Source organism: Cebidichthys violaceus, unplaced genomic scaffold, assembly GCF_023349555.1.
Source record: "Cebidichthys violaceus isolate CVI_PGR_0920_01 unplaced genomic scaffold, fCebVio1.0.p SCAF_61, whole genome shotgun sequence".
Classification (NCBI taxonomy): Eukaryota; Metazoa; Chordata; class Actinopteri; order Perciformes; family Stichaeidae; genus Cebidichthys; species Cebidichthys violaceus.
In genome coordinates, this window is record NW_027176828.1 from 732,889 (window position 1) to 752,498 (window position 19,610).

General features: G+C 45.4%; 2 protein-coding genes across 7 annotated transcripts; both read right to left on the reverse strand.

Moving 5' to 3' along the window:
- Positions 1–417: 417 nt before the first annotated feature.
- On the reverse strand, positions 418–7,857 carry rbm44 (RNA binding motif protein 44). 6 transcript variants are annotated; one of them, XM_068734234.1, is made up of 18 exons: positions 7,788–7,857; positions 6,670–6,700; positions 6,455–6,561; positions 6,209–6,283; positions 6,055–6,121; positions 5,784–5,812; positions 5,486–5,667; positions 5,214–5,398; positions 4,406–4,976; positions 4,269–4,330; positions 3,869–4,006; positions 3,612–3,777; positions 3,423–3,501; positions 2,865–3,014; positions 2,696–2,763; positions 2,426–2,499; positions 1,464–1,671; positions 418–1,020 (listed from the first exon to the last, which is right to left on the reverse strand). In XM_068734234.1, exons 1-18 carry the CDS (start codon positions 7,792–7,794, stop codon positions 715–717), a joined length of 2,505 nt encoding a protein of 834 aa, XP_068590335.1. In that variant the 5' UTR covers positions 7,795–7,857; the 3' UTR covers positions 418–714. The 6 variants fall into 6 exon arrangements, with proteins under 6 accessions (XP_068590335.1, XP_068590336.1, XP_068590332.1 ...); XM_068734235.1 differs by having other exon boundaries at positions 6,670–6,697; positions 7,788–7,846; XM_068734231.1 differs by lacking the exon at positions 7,788–7,857 and adding an exon at positions 6,924–7,491 and having other exon boundaries at positions 6,670–6,697.
- Positions 7,858–17,128: 9,271 nt separating this feature from the next.
- Positions 17,129–18,766, reverse strand: etv5a (ETS variant transcription factor 5a). Its single transcript, XM_068734151.1, is given in 8 exon segments — positions 17,129–17,198; positions 17,200–17,364; positions 17,366–17,410; positions 17,591–17,635; positions 17,637–17,700; positions 17,833–18,004; positions 18,239–18,307; positions 18,402–18,766. Coding segments are annotated over 8 exon segments (714 nt in total). The 5' UTR covers positions 18,535–18,766; the 3' UTR covers positions 17,129–17,177.
- Between the last annotated feature and the right edge of the window lie 844 nt (positions 18,767–19,610).

Consider the following 19,610-nt stretch of genomic DNA (forward strand, 5'->3'; position numbering starts at 1 on the left):
GTTGTGTGTCTTTGTGATCGGTGTCTCTTTGTGATCGTTGTGTGTCTCTTTGTGATCGTTGTGTGTCTCTTTGTGATCGTTGTGTCTCTTTGTGATCGTTGTGCGTCTCTGATCGTTGTGTGTCTCTTTGTGATTGTTGTGTGTCTCTCTGTGATCGTTTCTTTGCAGCTGTTTTGCATCTCTTGTGTCCGGGAGGCCCCCCCCCCCTTGGAGGCTGGCTCCTCTTCTTCTTCTTTGATGGTTTTAAAACAGTTTGCATACAAAAAAAGTTGCATCACTGAATCAAAATAAGACTTCATTCTTCCAATCCAACTAAAAATCAAGTCAAAACTGTTGTAAGTCATATTCTCTAATAGAACTCCTAACAGCTCCTGCACTTCCTCTCAGTACGACGTCCAGAAATCTTCCAGCAGCATCAGCAGTTCACGCCGTTTTTATTGACAAGACATGAAAGAAACAAAGCTGCTGCATAACTTTATGCAACTTTACACCGTTTACAAATCAACCATTTCCTTTAGAAAAATAATTAAACTGCCGAATAACTGGCAGAGGAGGCGCCAAGTGAAGCCCTCGAACTATCACTGTACTTTGAAATGTACTTTCAAATATCCCAAAAAAAAAAAACACAGTATAATAACTATAACAGCTACTTGGAGAGAACTCAGTACAGTAAAAACACTGAACACGTAACAACAAAAATATGCAAAGCTCCCTTCACGGCGTTGCGGTACCGGCGGTACCGGGCCAGGTCAGGAGCTCCGACGTCATCTCCCGGATGGTCCTGAGCGGCAGCCCGCTGAGGACGCCGCGGTGCTTCACCTGCAGCTCCATCAGAGCGTCCACGATCCGCTGCCTGCAGACGGAGGGGTGCCGCTGGCTCAGCTCGGCCATCAGGGTGTCGAAGCTGCCCATGGTGCCGTACTGCCGGGGCACGCAGGTCCCCTTCGCTGTGGGGGTGGGGGAGATGAAGACCACCTTCCTGGTCTTCGTGCTGGAGCCGAGCGGCGGCTGACCGATCGGCTACACGGAGGACGGAGAGGCGAATCGAACGCAGAGCGGTAAAATCAAAATGATTTGTACTGAAGCCAAAGATTAACAAAGGAAAGCAGAAAGCCCTCACATTTGAGAAGCTGGAATTGGATCACATGATCCGTGTTCTATGGATCGACTCCATTGTGTTTAACAATCATCACATAGCAGGAGTTGTCAGGGGACCTGGCTTCACTAAACACACGGCTAGTGAGTAGATTTAAAAGAAGCTGCATCTGTTCAACAGCTCCAAACGGGTTTTAATGACAGAATGTTTACTTCATTGCTTCTTCCAAACAGTTTCTACTCATTTCCACCAGTTTCTCTACTTGGAGACGGCATCACTATACCTTTCCTCTCTGTATCCTCACTTTTCCTCTCTGTATCCTCACCTTTCCTCTCTCTATCCTCACCTTTCCTCCTTGTATCCTCACCTTTCTTTCAGTGTTGGAGGTTGGTGGTCCGGTGGGATCCTCTGCAGACTCCGGGCCCCTGATGGAGGCTGAGTCCGGTCTCTGGCTCCCACCACTGGCTCCGTTGATGTGCTCCACCTGTAGAGCGTGGCCTTGCATGCTGCAGCCACGCAGCTCTCTGACCGCAGCCTCTGCAGCTCGAGGTCCGCTCACCGTCACGATGGCAACTCTGGAGACGGAAGTCACTTCACTGACCACGCGTTGACTTGGGGAGCAAATGGCTGTTCTGACATCACAACTCGCAGCATGAAGAGTTCGATTATGTCGACTGGTGTTTACATTAGATCTGGGTTGATTTCCTGTTTTGCAGTCCAGTCCGGTGGACCAGCGTATACCCGTTTGATGTTATGCAAACCAGCCATTATGATGCGTTCTGGCATATTACAAAGTAAATTGGGCCGACCGTGTCACGGCACTAAAGGCAAATTATTAGTCATAAGAGATATGACAACGTGATTAACATTCTATCATGTTTATAAACAGACCCACTGATCTCTGACAGGCTGTGTGAAACTTGCTGAGGCCGGCAATAAATCCACTTTTAGTAGAGGTGGGATAATGTGCAAGGCACACATTTGTTTACTAGAATGTAGGAAAGCGTGAGCTGAGCGAGAGAACTCACTCTCTGCTGCTGCTTCTTCTTCTTTAGTGTTTAATGGCGGTTGGCGAACGAGCTCAGAGGTGAATTAGCACATCAACAACAAGTGGACTGGAATCGCTACGCTCCAATTCATCGGCAGTCTCATTATGTTCCCCTCCGGATCAGCTGCTCACTCAAGCAAAGCGGAGAGTGGTGACACCAGTCCGATCCGGTTTTTGTATCGATATCAAACCGGTGTGGTTCTGGTGACACCGGCCCAGCCCTACCTTAAAGCTGAAGAACGCGTGTGAATGTAAGAAGGTGTCACCAGAGAGCAGCTCACCTCGAGTCGTTCTTTAAAGCAGAGATGCTGACTTCAGAGGCGTGGTACTTCTCAAACCACAGCATCACATCACTCTGGAACAAGACAAAACAGATAAAGTCTGCACCGCCCTCTGCTGGAGACGATGGCATCGTACAATGCATTCACATCACATAACGTGGATTACTATTACAAATGTCCAACATATACCAGTATTGTGTTACGTTTGATAACTGCGATAGCGCTCATTCTCACGAGCACAGCTTTATTGTCTGAGAAGCAGACACTCACCTCGGTCACGTTACCGGGCAGATTAGAAACGCAGAGCACCGAGCTCTTCGCCTCCTCGCTGGTCGATTCTGTGGCGAAAACAAAATTCCCCACTAAAGGATTTGATCCAAAATAATCTCTCTCTCCACGTACAGCTGTGGAGCTGCAGCTTCACCCACCGACCGCTTACCGTCGGCCTCATCGCTCCCAGTCCCGGCGGGCTCCTGTCCCGTCCCGGCGGGCTCCTGTCCCGTCCTGGCTGCTGCCGGTCCTGCGTGCTGCAGGTTTTCCTCGGCGTCGTACCACGCCTCGCACGCGTTGAGCTCCTGGCGTTCCGCCGCTGTCCGCACAAAGAACGCCACGGCTTTGATTTAAAATCAACTGCTTCATCTTTCGGCGCAGGCTGAAAACCCACCTCTTCAGGAAGTGCTACCCTGAGCCTTCCACTTAGCACTTATTGTATTCATACTAGCTTGTTGCACTTATTGTATTCGTATTACTTATAGCACTAACTGTTTCTCTTGTTTCTGTACTTTGGCTCTGAGTTATGCTCTGCTTCATGCTCTTAGATGCTTGTTTGGAAAAGGAAATGTACTTATGACTTCTGGTGACTAGTAGTTCTCTTGATTACCAATGTTGATGCACTTATTGTAAGTCGCTTTAAATAAAAGCGTCTGCTAAATGACTAATGTAAAACTACTTCCTTGGTAATCGTTTAAATAAACGTGAGCGTGACGCTTTGGCTTACTTGTCGTTTTACTCTTCTTTGACGTCTCGGTGTGTAAGCGTACCCGAGATGGAACGCTTCCCAGCACATCACTTATGATCTAAGCAGGGAACAAAAGGAGAAGTTAGACCATCGGTATTACTGCTCTGGTTGAAATACAAGAGAAGCATGGCGAGCGTTTCATTGTTGGAGTAGGAGGCGGAGTCTCACCTTCGCGGGGATGCAAGTTGCTCGTGTGGCGATCGTCTCACAATCAACAGACAGAGGCTTGAGTTGCTCCAGAGGAACTCCAGCCAGGATCTCATCCCTCATCCGACTATACTCACATTCCAGCTGCTGCAGAACACCTGTGATGTTTGCAGAAGGGTTCTTTGGCCTACAGAGAGACAGAGACAGGTAACCTCAATCCCTCTGGATGAACACATAACTAGGGTTTAACAGACAGTAGACGGGTGAGGTGTCCTTACGTTACTCCCTCAGAGGAGGTGTAGTAGAGTCTCCAGCAGTACTGTCTGCACACGCTGTGCTGCAGGGCCAGGAGGCTCAGCTCTGCTCGCTGAGCACGCTGGACACAGTCGCATTCCTTTCTCAGGGTACCGCCGGAACTGGAACCAATATGTACACATAAATAAATAAATAAATAAATAAATAAATAAATATTAGTCCTACTGTAGAGGGAATTATTTGGAGCCAAGTAGCACGGTGGGATGTTCCACTACTTGATCTAAAGAAATAGATTTTAAAAGAATTCTGCAAATGCAATGGTTAACTTCAAGTTCGGAAATTATTTTAAGTTCATAATTATTAAAATAAAAAAGTGTTAAAACATCCTCCTGACTGATTCTGTGAGCATCAGATACACTTTACCTTTTCATTTCCTCGTTTTGCCGTCGCAGTTTCTCTCGAGTCGTCCTCAGTTTGATGAATTCCTGAAATATTAAAAAGAGAGATTGTTGCGTTTCGTGGGAGTCACTCTAAAGCGTGCTCTTGGGATTCAGCCTCACCTCGGCGAGATAGTCTAGATCCACCATGCGGACCTCGGTGTTGACGCGCTCGTCGGCCGTTCCCGGATGCTCGGTTTGGGTGGCGGCTGACGAGCGCGGAGGCAGCGCGGCGGTGACTCTGGGCATAAGGGAGCTGCAGGTTCCCGCGGCGGTCACCTTGGCGACAGACCGATCGGACTTCGAGGTCTCACCGTCGGCTGACAGCGCCTCGCCGTCGGTGTGGACCGGACCCGAGTGAACCCCGCTGCTGAGTCCTTTCACATAGTCGCTGGTCAGGCAGGCCAGTATGCTCCCGTCGTTCTCCATGATGCTGTGGAAGTTGTCGCTCTGATCTCCGAAGCTCACGCCAGCTTCGTCCTCACCGTCGGTGCGCTCATTACCACAGACCGCGTGATCCCGAAGGCCCTCCTCCGGGCTGTTCTCCTCCACCGGGTCCGGAGTCGACTTGGCCGGTTCTAGCTCCGCTGGCTGGAGAACGCTCCCGTCGCTGTGCTCCACTCCATCCGTTTGAATACTGTCAAAGCTGTAGTACTCCGGAGACGAGCCTCTCTCAACTGTTGGCCAGTCTGACCTGCAACATGAAACAATGTGGCTCATATCCATCACAATTCATATTGCACTCGGTGCAGAATTTCGGTGCTTTACGGTAATTGCGTCATTGCCGTCGGAGCAGAGAAAACAACAACTTAGACAAGTTCTCAAACTGATGAATCACAAAGACCAGATATGAATGACTAAAAATGTAAATTATAGGCCGCGAGAAACCAACAAACTACATACCGTGTCAGCCATAAGATGCAACACTCACTGTATCAGACTGACTTCAGCCCATGAGCAGTCGGGACTCTGGCCTCGCGTCATTGCAGCCTGGCTCCTGAGCTCAGACCGTCGGTGTCGTTCCAGATCCACGTCCAGAGAGAAGCTCGTCAGAGATGACGAATCCTTGCTGGACGTCGGCCATGATGGCCTTTGTTCGTTCAGATGGGATGAAGCCTTCAGAAAAATTAACAAAAAGAGAGACAGTTACAGACCACACCAGTGTTCTAACTGATTCACATACAAACAGAACACCGTCTATACCCCCGGTGTGCAGACGTTCTGCTGGTGTGGCTCCAGCGGCCCGAAGCCGTTGAAGGCCGTCGGACGTTTCTGGGATCCGTCCACGCCGCTGCTGCTGCTGCTGCTGCTGCTGCAGCTGCAGCTGCAGCTGCAGCCGAGCTGGTTCAAAGTCTCCCTCACGTTGTTGGGAAGTCTCTCCAAGTCTAGACGAGAACCAGAGGAGCAAAGACAAAGCCTTTTTCTAGTATGACAGTTGGGTTTTAAAACATTCAATGTAATTCTGCTAAATCTCGCCATAATCAGCGTGAGCTGGAATTACCAGATCCGCACTTGGTTGCTCCGGACCATCTGAGAATAAAAACAGGTTTCAACAATAAATTTTTTTTTTTTTTTTTTTTTTTAAATCACTGTAAAAAGGACAAAGAATCGTTTGATGTAACGCATTTTTTTATTTATTTATATATATATATATATATATATATATATATATATATATTTTTATATATATATATATATATATATATATATATATATATATATATATATATATATATATATATATATTTATATTTATTTATTTAATTTTTTACTGTGAGACATGCGTCGGCCTGTTGAACATCACGGTTGGCTGGGCGGGTGAGACACTCGAAACGTGACCTGCATGGTGAATAGAGAAACCGTCGTAATGTAATCGGTGCCGCTATAACGGAATAATAATAATAATCCTCCTCTTGACAGACTTACACTTCACGTACACATGGTGGCGAGACAGCTCTAGGGCGGGATGTCTTAGCAGGAAGTGCTGAAACCCTCCTTCATCTAGGAGAAAAGAAAACAATAGAACTGATATTAATCTGTGGGTTTGCTAGCATGCATGTCGAATTAAGTGACCTCTTCAAAAGGTCTCGTTTAGTCCACCTGGACCACACAGTCCAGGTCCCGAACACGTTTGTTGTTTTTAAATTATATAATCATACAGAAAAATCATACCTTGTATGATCGTTCTGTCCTCTTGAGACAAACAGAGGTACCAACCCAGCAGCTTTGGGTCGGTCAAGGACAGGAATTTGTGATAATCCACCAAATCAAACACAGACCTGGACAGAAGAACACCACAGCTCCCGGTTATTACCGGACATTTTAATAAATATAAATGTATAAATATAAATAAATAAGAGACAGACAGGATATAGTTAGCCGCATACCTCTCCAGGTAGAATCTCCTGATCGCTTCTGCTGATGAAGAAACCACATTTAGATTACTTCTTCCACAATGCGTCATTGATAACAAGACATTTATTGCTAAGCTTGTTATGTAACGTTAGCTTATTAGATGTACAGCCCACACAGAAACGGTAGTTTACATTCAAAGTCCCCTAAAGTAGCAAAGTGTGTTGTAAGTCATATGTAGCTACTTTACCACTGACAACATCTTCTTCTTAACAACAGTATGACTTACTTGGACCTGGCTTTCCAGCCACCATATTGTAAAAACAGGGCATCACGCAATGCAACGGCACCCCCACGTGCGCATACTCACTAGCCACGTAAGTGTATGGTGGCCAGCCGGGCCACACGGTGTGAAACACAGCCATGGGTGGGTTCAGTGTCCGACACACACGTCCGAAAAATGAGTCGAATGACCGGGCCGGTCGTTTGGGTCGACAAAGCGTTAGTGTGACTCACGAGTCACGAGTGGGAAGAAGAAAAAATAAAAGAACGAAAACGGCTAATGTTAGCTAGCTAGCTAAGACTAACTGACACAAATATCAAAGCGCAAAGTGAAACTGAAAATAACGCGTTTAACCTTAAACTACTTGCTGTCTTGTCACTTTCGCCGGCTTTGCAAACATGAATAAAAAACAATGAACGGGTTTCAGTTGCTATAGTAGTTGCCTGTTTTGGAGGTGGTGGCAATTTGCTTCTGGTTTGCAAGGCTAGGTTAGCCAATCAAGCTAATTGGTAACTGCTGTGTGATGCGGCGTTTAAAAGGGTCAGTCCGCCCATGAAGCCGTCAGTCATGAAGTCCAAGTTTGGGGACAGGCAAACAAAGGATCCCTTATATACAAAGGACTAGTATATGTAGAATTAATTCACGAAAATATAAAATGACATTTGAAAAACTCTTTTTAAGAAACAGTGGCTTGTTGTTCATAGGGACTATTTCTTCAGTGAAAGTAGTTCCAACATTGTTCTGTATTCCCTTTAAATATATATATTTTCAGTTCCAGGAGAGAGATTTAGAACTATCTCCATGATAAGCTGTTAGATACACAATAAGTAAAAGTAATTTGGGTGAAAATACCTTTTAATAGTAACCTACCTCCCATTTCCTGCCAGGCGGTGGCGCTACAAGTAGCAGTTAGCAGTGGCGCTCTTGTCCTTCTGCTTTTTAATGGCGGTTGGAAACGCGACTGCTCACTTCCCTAATTTCAAATTTGATCTCTTCCTCTCACATCTTATCAGCTAAATTTAAATAAATATGCACAATTTAAGCTGAGTTCTTTTTTTTTTGATAGCTTTCTGGCCGAAATGTAGCCAAAAAAAATCAAAATCTAATGTTGTCAAGTAGTCTTTTTTTTCCCCTGAAATTTGGTAAAGGGCTTTTAGAAAAACAAGTTTATATTCACCAAAGTAGTAATAGGCCTATCTATAGTACGTTTCTTTGGTAAATCTACTCAAAGTATTGTTTTAGTATCATACCGAAACTCAGGTATTGTATTGAATCTATAAACCGTGCAGCCATTAACCAAACACAACTATTGTATTATCATAGTGAGCGACAATATTACTGTATCCTTATATGTTAAGCTGTCTCTCTTTACAGGAACGCACAGGCCTACTGTTTTTGCTTGCTCTTGCGTAGCATAAAGGGAAATGCAACGGCAATAAACGTCAAGAAAGTGATTTTTGAATTTACAGTTTGAGTCTGCGTTTGCTGATTGTTAGTGGTCAACACCCCCGGTCGCTCCATTCAATCACGCTGCTGTTGAGGTTCTCTCCAAACAGCCACAAGGAAGACAATTATATAAGTTTTGACGTCAGCGCGTTTAAAATCCAGAAGATTAAATGTAACGACTGTGTTGTTTGCGCCTCCAGGACATACTCACGTCCCAATCTGATAAGTGCTAACATTTCGGTTCAGCACCTTTATTGTCAACGGTGGAGCTGAGAGTGAAAAAAAACCACACATATTACAAAAAGCTTCAAATCTCAACTCCCACGCTACACCCACGAGTCACAGGGGAATAAAAAATCAAAAAAAGAAAAAAGAAAAGGCGGAAAGCTGCAGCCTGTGAAGAATTTGGCTGCAGAAGGGAACAGTTTGTCCTTCTATTGCAATGTGTCATTTAGCATTGTGAAGGTCTTACAGGGCAGATGTAGCGGTGTCGCTATAGTCCAATGGTTATCGACATCATGTCACAAAGTCCAAAACATGTACCTCTAAATATCTTGTCTGGATTGTGTATCACAAATATCAGCAGTAAGGAGAAGCTGAAGTCTTGTTTTTTATTGCAGCATCCGTCACAACGCATGCTGCGATGCTGCAGAGTTGAATTGAAGTGTCAGAACTCCACTTCAGAACTCTGTCAAGTCCATTTTAAGTTGTGACGACGAACTTTGACCATGATGCACAAACGATTCAGTGTTTATAGCCACTATATGCACAAGTTACGTTTAGTGGGAAATAATCTATTTCATGATATTCGTCCAATCCCAAATACCCGGATGCTGGTCGCCTATTAAAGGTACACCATGATTTGGAGAGTCATTTTCAGCACTTTCATGGATTAGAAGTCCTTTCATGTGCAAAAGAATAATGCTTGAACTTCTACAATTCCACGACAGCTGGACAAACTGGGATTGTGGACAATCGAAAGCTCCAAACCTTTGTGTTGAGATTGTTTTGTCAACTCCGGTCTCCAACTTTAGTCCTCATCATTAGCATTCCTGTTACAATGCCCCCTTTTTTTTTCTTCTTCTTCCATATTTCAGCCTCTAACAAGCTGTTGTTATAGCACCTGCTGCTAACATCGGCATGTTAAACAGCAAACACCTCCCCGGCACCGTTATCGGCGAAGAGCAGATACGTAATGCTCCACAGCAGACCGGCTCAGTGACAAACCGTTTCCATGAGTAACGCTCAGCGGTGCTAATGAAACATGTTGGCATAGCTGTCGCCTCAGATGCAAATGAGCTGGGAAAAAAAAAGAAGAAGAGAGAGCTGAGCTCAGTGTGAGGTAGTTATGCTGACAATGCAGTGTTTGTGTCACACATTGACATCTGACAAGAGAACGATACACACAGTATAGTCTGAAAGAAAGGATCTCTGGTGTCTGGTAGCATTGATGCAGGTGGAAATATTCAGGTTTCACAGAACGTTCTGCTGCAGTGCACGGCATCCTGACGGGGAGGTTAGCCACCTGGTACGGTAACACCTTCTCTCTGGAGAGGACACTTCACACTTCACCTCACGGTGTCAGGATGTTCTTGACAAGCTCGACGGGCTTCTTTAAAATACACATCTCTCAGAGGATAAAAAGCCTTTTTTTGGACTGGATCTAGATTGTGCTGTGTAAGTCAAATTTACATGAACTATATCACAATCCTGGGTCTATTATGAGACAATGGGACATGCAAAAGACACCACCGCCACTCCTACATAACACCAACACACATATCGTTTTTTAGCCTCATTTTTTGTTGTCTCTTTGTGGTCATGTTGTGTCTCTTTGCAGCTGTTTTTCATTTGTTGTTGTTTTGGTCTCGTTGTAGTCTCTTTGTGTCTCTTTGATTCGTTTTATGTTCCTTTGTGGTCATTTTGAGTCTATTTATAGTGGCTTTGTGCCTCTTTATAGTCTTTTTGTTCATCTTTGTTGTTATTTTGCATCTCTTTGTAGTCTTCTTGTGTCTCTTTGTAGTCATGTTATGTTTCTTTGTTGTTGTTTTGAGTCTCCTTGAAGTTGCTTTGTGTCTCTTCATAATCTCTTTGTACCAGTTTTGTGTCTCTTTGTGTGTTGTTTTTTTCCCCCTTGTCATAGTCGTTGCGAGTCTCTTTGTGTCTCTTTGCAGCTGTTTCATGTTTCTTTGTGGTCATTTTGAGTCTCTTTGTGATTGATATGTGTCTCTTTAAATGATATTTCACAGGTGAAAACACTTTGTGCCCGCTAGGCCTGTTCAATCATCCATGCAGGACTCTGGTGCTCATGTTCCAACAGGACAGGTACCCATCCACTAGAGGGCAGCCATGGTCAGGGAAAAAAATAACTATGAGCTCTCATGAAAATCTGAAATAAATTCTGACTTGTGGGTGGTGTGTGTGTGTGTGCATGTGTGTGTATGTGTGTGTGTTTGTGAGAAATCCGTTATGTAACAGCGTTTTAGGAGAAGGGTCTCACCATGGTAATTAGCATTGTGCGAACACAGCGTGTTGGCCAAATAATGTGAAAGATTTGTGCCGTTCCCTTCCCGGCAGCATGACCCATATTTCTCAGTAATCGTAGCCAGAACAGAGTGGTTGGCTTTCTCAAACTGCAGTAGATGCAGGCTGTGTGTGTGTGTGTGTGTGTGTGTGTGTGTGTGTGTGTGTGTGTATGTGTGTGTATTGACACACTGAGTGCCTGCCACGGTCTGAAGACTCAAAGCTCAAACCACATTATGCTTGAGCTGCCTTGTCTTGTGTCAGGATCAATAATTTACTCGGAAGCAGCTAGTGGTCATAATGTATGTTGAAGGACTACCCATTTGATACGTCCACTTCCCTCCCAGCTCCAGCCCAGGGCCATGTATCAGCCACTCCGTAATAGTGTATGCATTGATTTAGTATGTTTATGATGCAGCCTCATTTGTTTCACGTGTGGAGCCTTAGGTCATCTCTCCAACATGCATGCGCGTTGCACCGTCCGCACATTACCGCCGGCCTTTGGCGGGCTCGATTAGTGTTTCTGTATCGGCGACGGAGCGTCTCCAAGGCGATGGGACCTTTTCCAAAGCTTCGCTTGCTCCTGTTAAATGGATCAGGATCATCACGTTAGGCTCACGGCTTAATCTCGACTGCGGATAAAAAAGAACGAGGGCCAAGGCGGTCAGTTCACCAGACAGAAATATCTCTGAAACAATCGGATGGATTAACGGGTAAAGTGTGTTCAAACCTGCGGGTAAACCCCCCGGAGGAAGAAGCCTGTTGACTCATCATCTTCAGCATGATGTGTGGTTTTGAGTGAAATATTGTGATGGATTTGGTACAAACATTCATGTTCCCCACAGGAGGAATTTGTTATAACTTTGGTGGACCCCTGAATATTGATCTAGTGCCACCATAAAGTAAAAATTTTAACTTTGGTGTATGCCCAAAATGGAATTATGTCATTGCCATCAGCTTCAGTTTGTACTTTGGATTTGTTGGCATCTAGAGTTGTGATTGTGCAAAACTATGGTAACGGCTAGTCACCTCGGTCAAAGGCCATCCATACCATAATAAAACAACTTACTGAGCAATGGAAGTCAGACGGCGATACCACAATTTTGCACTCAGCGGGTCACACTAGCCTAGTTTCGCGAGCATGTCGGAGAAGTACGGTGGCCTTCAGATAAAGTAAAAACGCGAAAGTCTCTCTGTAGAGCCAGATTTGGTTTGTCCCTTCTAGGCTACTGTAGTTAAACATGGCGGACTCCGTAAAGAGGACCTGCTCCCTGTGTAGATATGAAGGACTCATTCTGAGCTAACGAAAACACAACAATTGTTAGTGTTAGGTGATTAAACACAAATGAATACATGGTCACGGATATTATATTCATTTTCTGCTAATAGATTCCCTGAAATGCTACAAACTGTGCTTTTAAATCACACTTTTGTACAATTAGTTACAGACTCTCCACCCTTTACTCATATTTTTACTGTAATTAATCTGGCATAAAAAGAGAGAAAATGCACACTAAACAAAGTTAAAGAAGAATTTAACTGTTTTGTTCGTTTTTTTAGGTTTTCAATAGAAAATATCGTTATTGAATATCTGTTATTTTGGCAGCGCTAGTTTGGATGCTAACACGCCAGATGAACATGGTTAACATTATAAAAGTGCTAAACATCCCCATGTTAGCGCCGTCATTGTTAGCATGTCCCGTTAGCGCCGTCATTGTTAGCATGTCCCGTTAGCGCCGTCATTGTTAGCATGTCCCGTTAGCGCCGTCATTGTTAGCATGTCCCATTAGCACCATCATTGTTAGCATGTCACGTTAGCACCGTCATTGTTAGCATGTCACGTTAGCACCGTCATTGTTAGCATGTCCCGTTAGCACCGTCATTGTTAGCATGTCCCGTTAGCGCCGTCATTGTTAGCATGTCCCGTTAGCATGTAGCGCAAAGTACAGCCTCGCAGAACCGCCGGCCTGGCTGTTGACAGACTCCTTTTTTCAAACAAGGATGACAAATCAAAACATATGAATTGTGCGTTAAAAAAAGTTGGGAAAGCCAGCGAGCGGACTTTTGCGTCAAACTGCTTGTTCCCCAAGGTCTCAAATGAACTTCCGCGCTCAGAATGCTGGACCGTCTCGCGGCGTGTTTTCGTGACAGTGATGCTTTTGCTCCATCTGAATCTGACAAGAGGAACGTGGGCGTCTGTTTGAGAATTCACAGCTAAGGTGTGAATATTCATATTCCAATTTCTGCAATAATATGCATTTTTTTTTAATATTGTTTCAGTGCTCAGGCACTACTAACAAACCAAAAAAAATAGAGACAGGATGAACGATTTGTTCCATCGATGTGTTATAAAACAGTGGATTATGGACATAAAACGCTTGCATTTCTCCCACACTGTTGCAGTGCTATAAACTAACATTGCACATTATCCCCACTGTCAATCTGAAGAGGACTTTTCTAAATTCTTACACCTCCACCAACTGAAACAAAGAGCAGAGAGGAGTGAAGTATATTTAATATATATATATATATATATTTTATGAGTGCTGGCAGCTACCATGCTCACACATACACACATTATCAGGTCAGAGCAGCTCCCATGAGCGCGCTAAAAGGTCTTTCATGGCATTCAAAGGCTCTCTGCTCGCTCTCAATCAATGGAAAGTTGCCCGCCAGGCAGACTGTTGTTGTTGGAGACCAGAGCTCAGCTGCACTGCGAGTCTAAAGCTTCACAGTTTTTTACCCCATATTATCAGATTATATATATATATATATATATATATATATATATATATATATACACACCATCATTTCAACACAGCGACATTTCGAGGCAGAGACCGTAACTTGAACTACAGGAGCCTCGAGGTGGGGGGGTGGGGTGGGGGGGGTGTGTGTTCAGACTGTCAACGAGATGTTAAAATGAAACAAACATCACAAGACGGGTGTGAAAACATCAGACGCTCACAAGTCAAGTGGAACAATGCACTCTCAGATCCACGACAAGTACAACGTTGGTGTACTTGTGCTTGTAAACTTCTACGCCACATTTCAGAGGGAAATATTGTGTTTTTATTTGAAAGCTTTACTTTTCAGATTAAGTACAAAATATCTCATCAGTTTATAACGTATATAATATGACTGCTTCACTGACGGGCAGTTTAGAATGAGGTTTTTTTTTTTTTAAACTTTAACTAATTTTGTTGCTAATTCTTCTGTATTTAACCTAAAAATGGAGTATCTTTAATGTACGCTCTACAATTTATATATTTTAAATTATGTCTTATACTATTACACCATTACACCGTCATGCACCAGTTTCCATACTGCAAACGTATACTTGGGAATAACCCGTTTCAGATTCAGGAGTGATGTTAATTTATCTTACATCCAACATGTAACTACATGTATTGTAAAAGTATATTCTCAAAAGGTACCAGGATGAACCCGGTGCTCTCGGCGCCACGGTATTCCATCACATTTATTTGGTTAGATGTCGGTAACGTGAGAACGTTCGAACAGATTTTTTTTTGTTTTGATTTCTTCAAAAGCCTTCTCCCTCCCCGGTGTTATCGCTGCACTTTAACCTCACAGCCACTGTACAGCGGCGCATGCATGTCAGGTATTTTAATATTTATGGCTTGCTCTGCGCTCTCTGTCGAGTCTTATACTCGCACTCGTGAATAATTCCACACCCAAATCAGCGCGTGACGGCCGTCCTTTTGGGCTCACTGAAGGTTTTACGGCATCAAAACTGTGAATTATTCACCGATGAATCACGCTCGAGCACAAGAACATTCTTTTGATGTTGTTGTTTTTTTTTGTATGATGGATAAAGTGTAACTAATCCATAAATATTAAAATATGCTCCGGTGCCATATGAGTCAACATCGTTTCAAAAACTACAGTAAACTCGGAAACCAAACGGACACGATTGTAGAAAGTCAAGAGAACGTTTGAACGTTCAGAAAATGAAACACATGGAGTGTTTTGTTTCTTCCTTCTTGTACACAGCTTACAGTCGCCCCGGGTTAAAAAGAGAGAGAGTAATCATTTACCCAGAAAGGTATCAGGAGGAAGCATGTGACTCAAGAAAAAAAAAAAAAAAAAAAAAAAAAAAAAATCAGCCAGGTCAAGCGCAGTGACTGCCAGACCACAACAGCCAGTCAGCTGACCGACTGAGCGCGAGCAGTAGGAGGGGGAGCAAATTATGAAACACACCAGGACTTCAGGCAGTGAAGCATAAAGGAGCGTTTATTGTACCCAGTACAGATTATCATAACTCAGCAGTGTAAGAAACACGTTGTGAGGGGAGGGGAACTGAAGCCTATACAAAGTGCAGACGACCCCTGTTGCTCGGCGTGGATCCCATGGTATAATGTGCCGTCACTGTGGCCTTTGGTGGAACTACGGCCTTTAAACACACACACACACACACAACACACACACACACACACACACACACACACACACACACACACACACACACACACACACACCACACACACACACACACACCACACACACACACACACACACACACACGGTAATATCTTCTCATCCATTCTCCAACCTTGAGGCCTCTTAAAGAAACAGTCTGCAGTAGTAGCATCATAAGGATTGTTGTTGTTTTTTTAAAAAGGTACATGTCTATTAGAGCCTAAACTAAACAGCGTATACATTAAAATCAAAACAAATGCAGCCTTATAGCAAAAATATATACTTTATATACGTTTGTCTTCGCCCCCCCCCCCCCCCCTCCCCATCAGAAACACAGATAATAAACACAACAAAAAAAAAAAAAAAAAAAATGCAGAGAATATCACAAATATCTTCTTTGTCCAAAGACGGTTAAAGCGATATGTTAGAGGACACACAGTCTCGACTGATTACACCATGCAGAGAGGAGCAGAAGTCTCCCGTTGACCACGTGTGACTGGCAGAGAGGCGTCCAGGACGTCACCCTTCTTTACTTACGTTTACTTTTTTTTTTTTTTTTTTACTTGCATGCAAACATCCCGATGCTCCGGCCATACTGGTGCATCAGAGGAACTAGTACACGGCCAAGAAAACATCAAGCACCAGACTGAAATACAAAAAGAAAATGAAATAAAGAGCAAACGGGACCATTTATCATAGATAATAACTTCTGTTCTTAAGGAGTTAAAAAAAACAAAAAAAAACGCCTCTGGGAGATTATGTCCTCAGTCCCTTTCGGAGCGGAGGAGATGGAGCGCTAATCACCTCTGAACTCGAGGACCCAGCGTGTCGCGAGAGGAGGCGCACTGTAATCGACCGTATCCCCAAACCGTTCGAAGGGAGGCGTCTGAAGGGAGGCGTCCGAAGGGAGGCGGGTACAATCTCGTACGCGGGCCGAAACCGGTTAAAAAGAGCGTTTCACACATTTACAACGAGAGACGAGCCCTGGAAGTACAGCGGACACCCCAGAAACCTGAGAGCTCCGGGTACTCAAACTCAAAATTGTAGAAACAGCTGGCGTTTAAAAACAAAAAAGAAAAAGTAGTCTATCTACAGAAAACAAATCTGTGGTTTTAGAATATGTTGTGTGTTTGTATGTCAATCCGTTTTTTGTTTTTTTTGCAAATTAAAGCCCTTTCACGGATCTTGTAGTTCAGATGTGGCGACATGAAAATGGGGGGAGGGGGGGAACAAAAAGGCAACTATAGAATAGTGCTGCATTTAGAGTATCTCTAGATTTTTTTTGTTTACTCCGTTTGGTTACTTGATTGTTTTTAAGAAAAGCAGATTGTCACAAAATCAGAAATGCAACAACTCTTGCAGTCTGGTACAAAGAGGGGGGGGGGGGGGGGGGCTCTGTCCTTTTAAAGATGGCGGCGTGTGGCCTCGCAGCCCCTTTCTGCAGTCCAGTCCACCCTCGCGGGTTTCACACTCTCTCTCTCTCTCTCTCTCTCTCTCTCTCATCTCTCTCTCTCTCCTCTCTCTCTCTCTCTCTCTCTCTCTCTCTCACGATGGCGCAGCAGTAGGTCTGTCGCAGGCTTCTCCCCTCGGTCTTTCACAGAGTTCTATGAAGGTTTTCCATTGGAGCCGCAGAGCGAACCGCGAAGGAGCAAGAGCGCCAGGCGTTCCTTCCAGGCGGCTCAGCAAGTCCCAGCTCTGGATTTTTGAGCGTGGGCGTCGAGAGACTTTTTTTTTTTTTGGGGGGGGGGGGGGGGGGGGGGGGGGGGGGGGGGGGGGGGGGGGAGTGTTTGCGGTGATGCATGTGTGTCGTGCGTCAGTACCACCCACCCCTCTCCCACTTCCTGCTGCTCGTTAGTAGCCGTAGCCGTCCGGGGAAGGGCAGGCCCGCCACGCACTGCTCCCCGCCGTCCAGCAGGTAGGGGGCCGCGTCCTCGTAGTGGGTGAGGGGCACGGTGTCGTCGTCCAGCCCCGGCAGGCTGTCCGGGTCCGCCTTCAGGTTGGGCCTCTGGTTGTCGGGGAAAGCCATGGAGAAGAGAGCCCTCGGGGTCGCACACAAACTTGTACACGTACCTCTCGCCGGCCACCTGCGAAACGGGACAAAAAGACGTTTTAAACTCACAAAAAAAAAAAAAAACGTCCCGATTGCATTCAGACTTCTAAATGTGTCATTTCCTCTACGGACTCCTGACTTAAGAGCGCAGCGGTCTGATTCCAAGACATCTCTTGGAGATGAAGGAAGGGAGAGAAAGGAAAAAGGGGTGGACGTGCCTTTACTTCTGCATGATGCCCTTCTCGTAGTAGTAGCGGAGCGGAGCGGCTCAGCTTGTCGTAGTTCATGGCCGGTCGGTTCTTCTGGATTCCCCAGCGACGAGCCCCTGAGGCGAGACACACGCAGGCACAAGAGAACTGCAATGAGCTAGAAATCGATATTTGATATTTGTTAAGAGTTTAGAGGTGGAACGTGAGAAGAGTCCAGCATGTGGACGGTAGGGGGGGGGGGGGGGCTGACCTCCTCGGCTCGATGAGCTTGAACTCCATGCCGCGGCCGGTCCACGCTATGAAGTGGCCGTTGGCCGGGTCGTCGCAGCAGCGTGACAGGAACTGCCAGAGCTGCAGGGAGCCCCGGCGCTGGTAGGGAGGGCCGTCCCGATAGACAGAGGGTTCCTGTTTCACTTTGCCTGTGAGCGGGGAGGAGAAGATAAGACGTCCAACACCGGACTCCACCGACACCACCCACCACCAGGGTGGTGAGACATTCCTACCAGACAGACACCGTGAAGTGGACTTGCAGTTCGTTACGCACCACGAGAAGTCTTGGGACTGCATGCGAATACAACATCTCGTACTTTTGCGCTAGTATTTTTTTTTTTTTTTTTTTTTTTTTTTTTTAAGAGTTTGTTTTTTTTTCTTACCTTCTAATCTTTCGGGGACCACGCAGGTATCGTCGATGTACAGCTGATGATCTCTGACGAAGGAGAAGCCTGCAATAAGACGAGAAACAGGAACGCAGCGTGAGTGGGGGGGGAAAAAAAGAAGTCTAAGACGCACACAAAACACAGAGCAGACAATAACTACTTTCGTGGTTATTCTGGTAGAAGCTCCCCGCTCTCCCAAACGATGACTGACAGTTAGGCACTTCTGTAAACAAAAAAAAAAAAAAAAGAGGACGGGCGTGTAAATTTAGACCAGAGACATCCTCACCGTTCATATCAAAATGTGGAACGCATCAAAAGTCCACCTCGCAGCTGACGAGGTATATTTGGACGCAGCTTTCCGCTCGGTGTGTGTGTGTTTACAGAGGAGACGCTCGATCGGTCCGGGTTAAGTCCCGTTAGTAAGTATACAGTACAAGTAGAAGAGGTCGAGACACGCGGTGGCTGCTTATGTGGAAAAAAAAACACACAAGTTGTCATGTTCATCTGCAGCTCAACAGCTGGGCTTAAAAATGCCACACACACACACACACACACCACACACACACACACACACACACACACACACACACACACACACACAACACACACACCCACACACACACACACACACACACGAGTGGACTAAAGCCCGGCTCAGAGAACACTGCACAGCACACAACCTCCCCCGCATGTCACCAAGCCCTTAAGATACGAGATTAGCACCATGTTTGCTGTATTAAATCTCAATGACAATCGAGTTAGGCCAGTCCCCCCCCCCCCCCCCCCCTCGCCCCCGCAGGGGTCAAGGCCTGTCTTCCGTTCACAGCAGCGCGTACCAACCCGTCTCCACCTCCCCCCACACCACCACCATCCATTATTCTGTTCCTGTCTACTGATAAGGAAACCAGAGATCAATCTGGAGCAAGTGTTTCCTCAAGTCTCTGTCTCCTCTTGTCCTCACTTAAGGAAAAAAAGAGTCTGCAGGAAGTCATAGTCGTTGTCAAGTCTTAGAGAAAAGAAACAGGGGGGGGGGGATCAAATAATAATGCTTAGCAGCGCCCACTGTCAAATGATAATAATGATAATGCATGGATTCAAATCTGCACAACTTGCTTCGTCATCATCTGCAGAACAGCACGGAGGCAACAGCGTGTCCCAGATCGGCGTGAACACGCACTTCTCTCATCCAGCCAGAGACGCCGGGCCTCTGTGACGGTAGGTATTTAAAAAAAGGCCATAAGAAGCTAAGAGGATTTGTCATTACATCACTGACCGAGCAGCCGGTCACCCGCCAGGCAGGGAGGGAATGATGGTGTACGAGTGAGCGCGAAAAAAAAAAAAAAAAAAAAAAGATTAAAGAAATACAAAA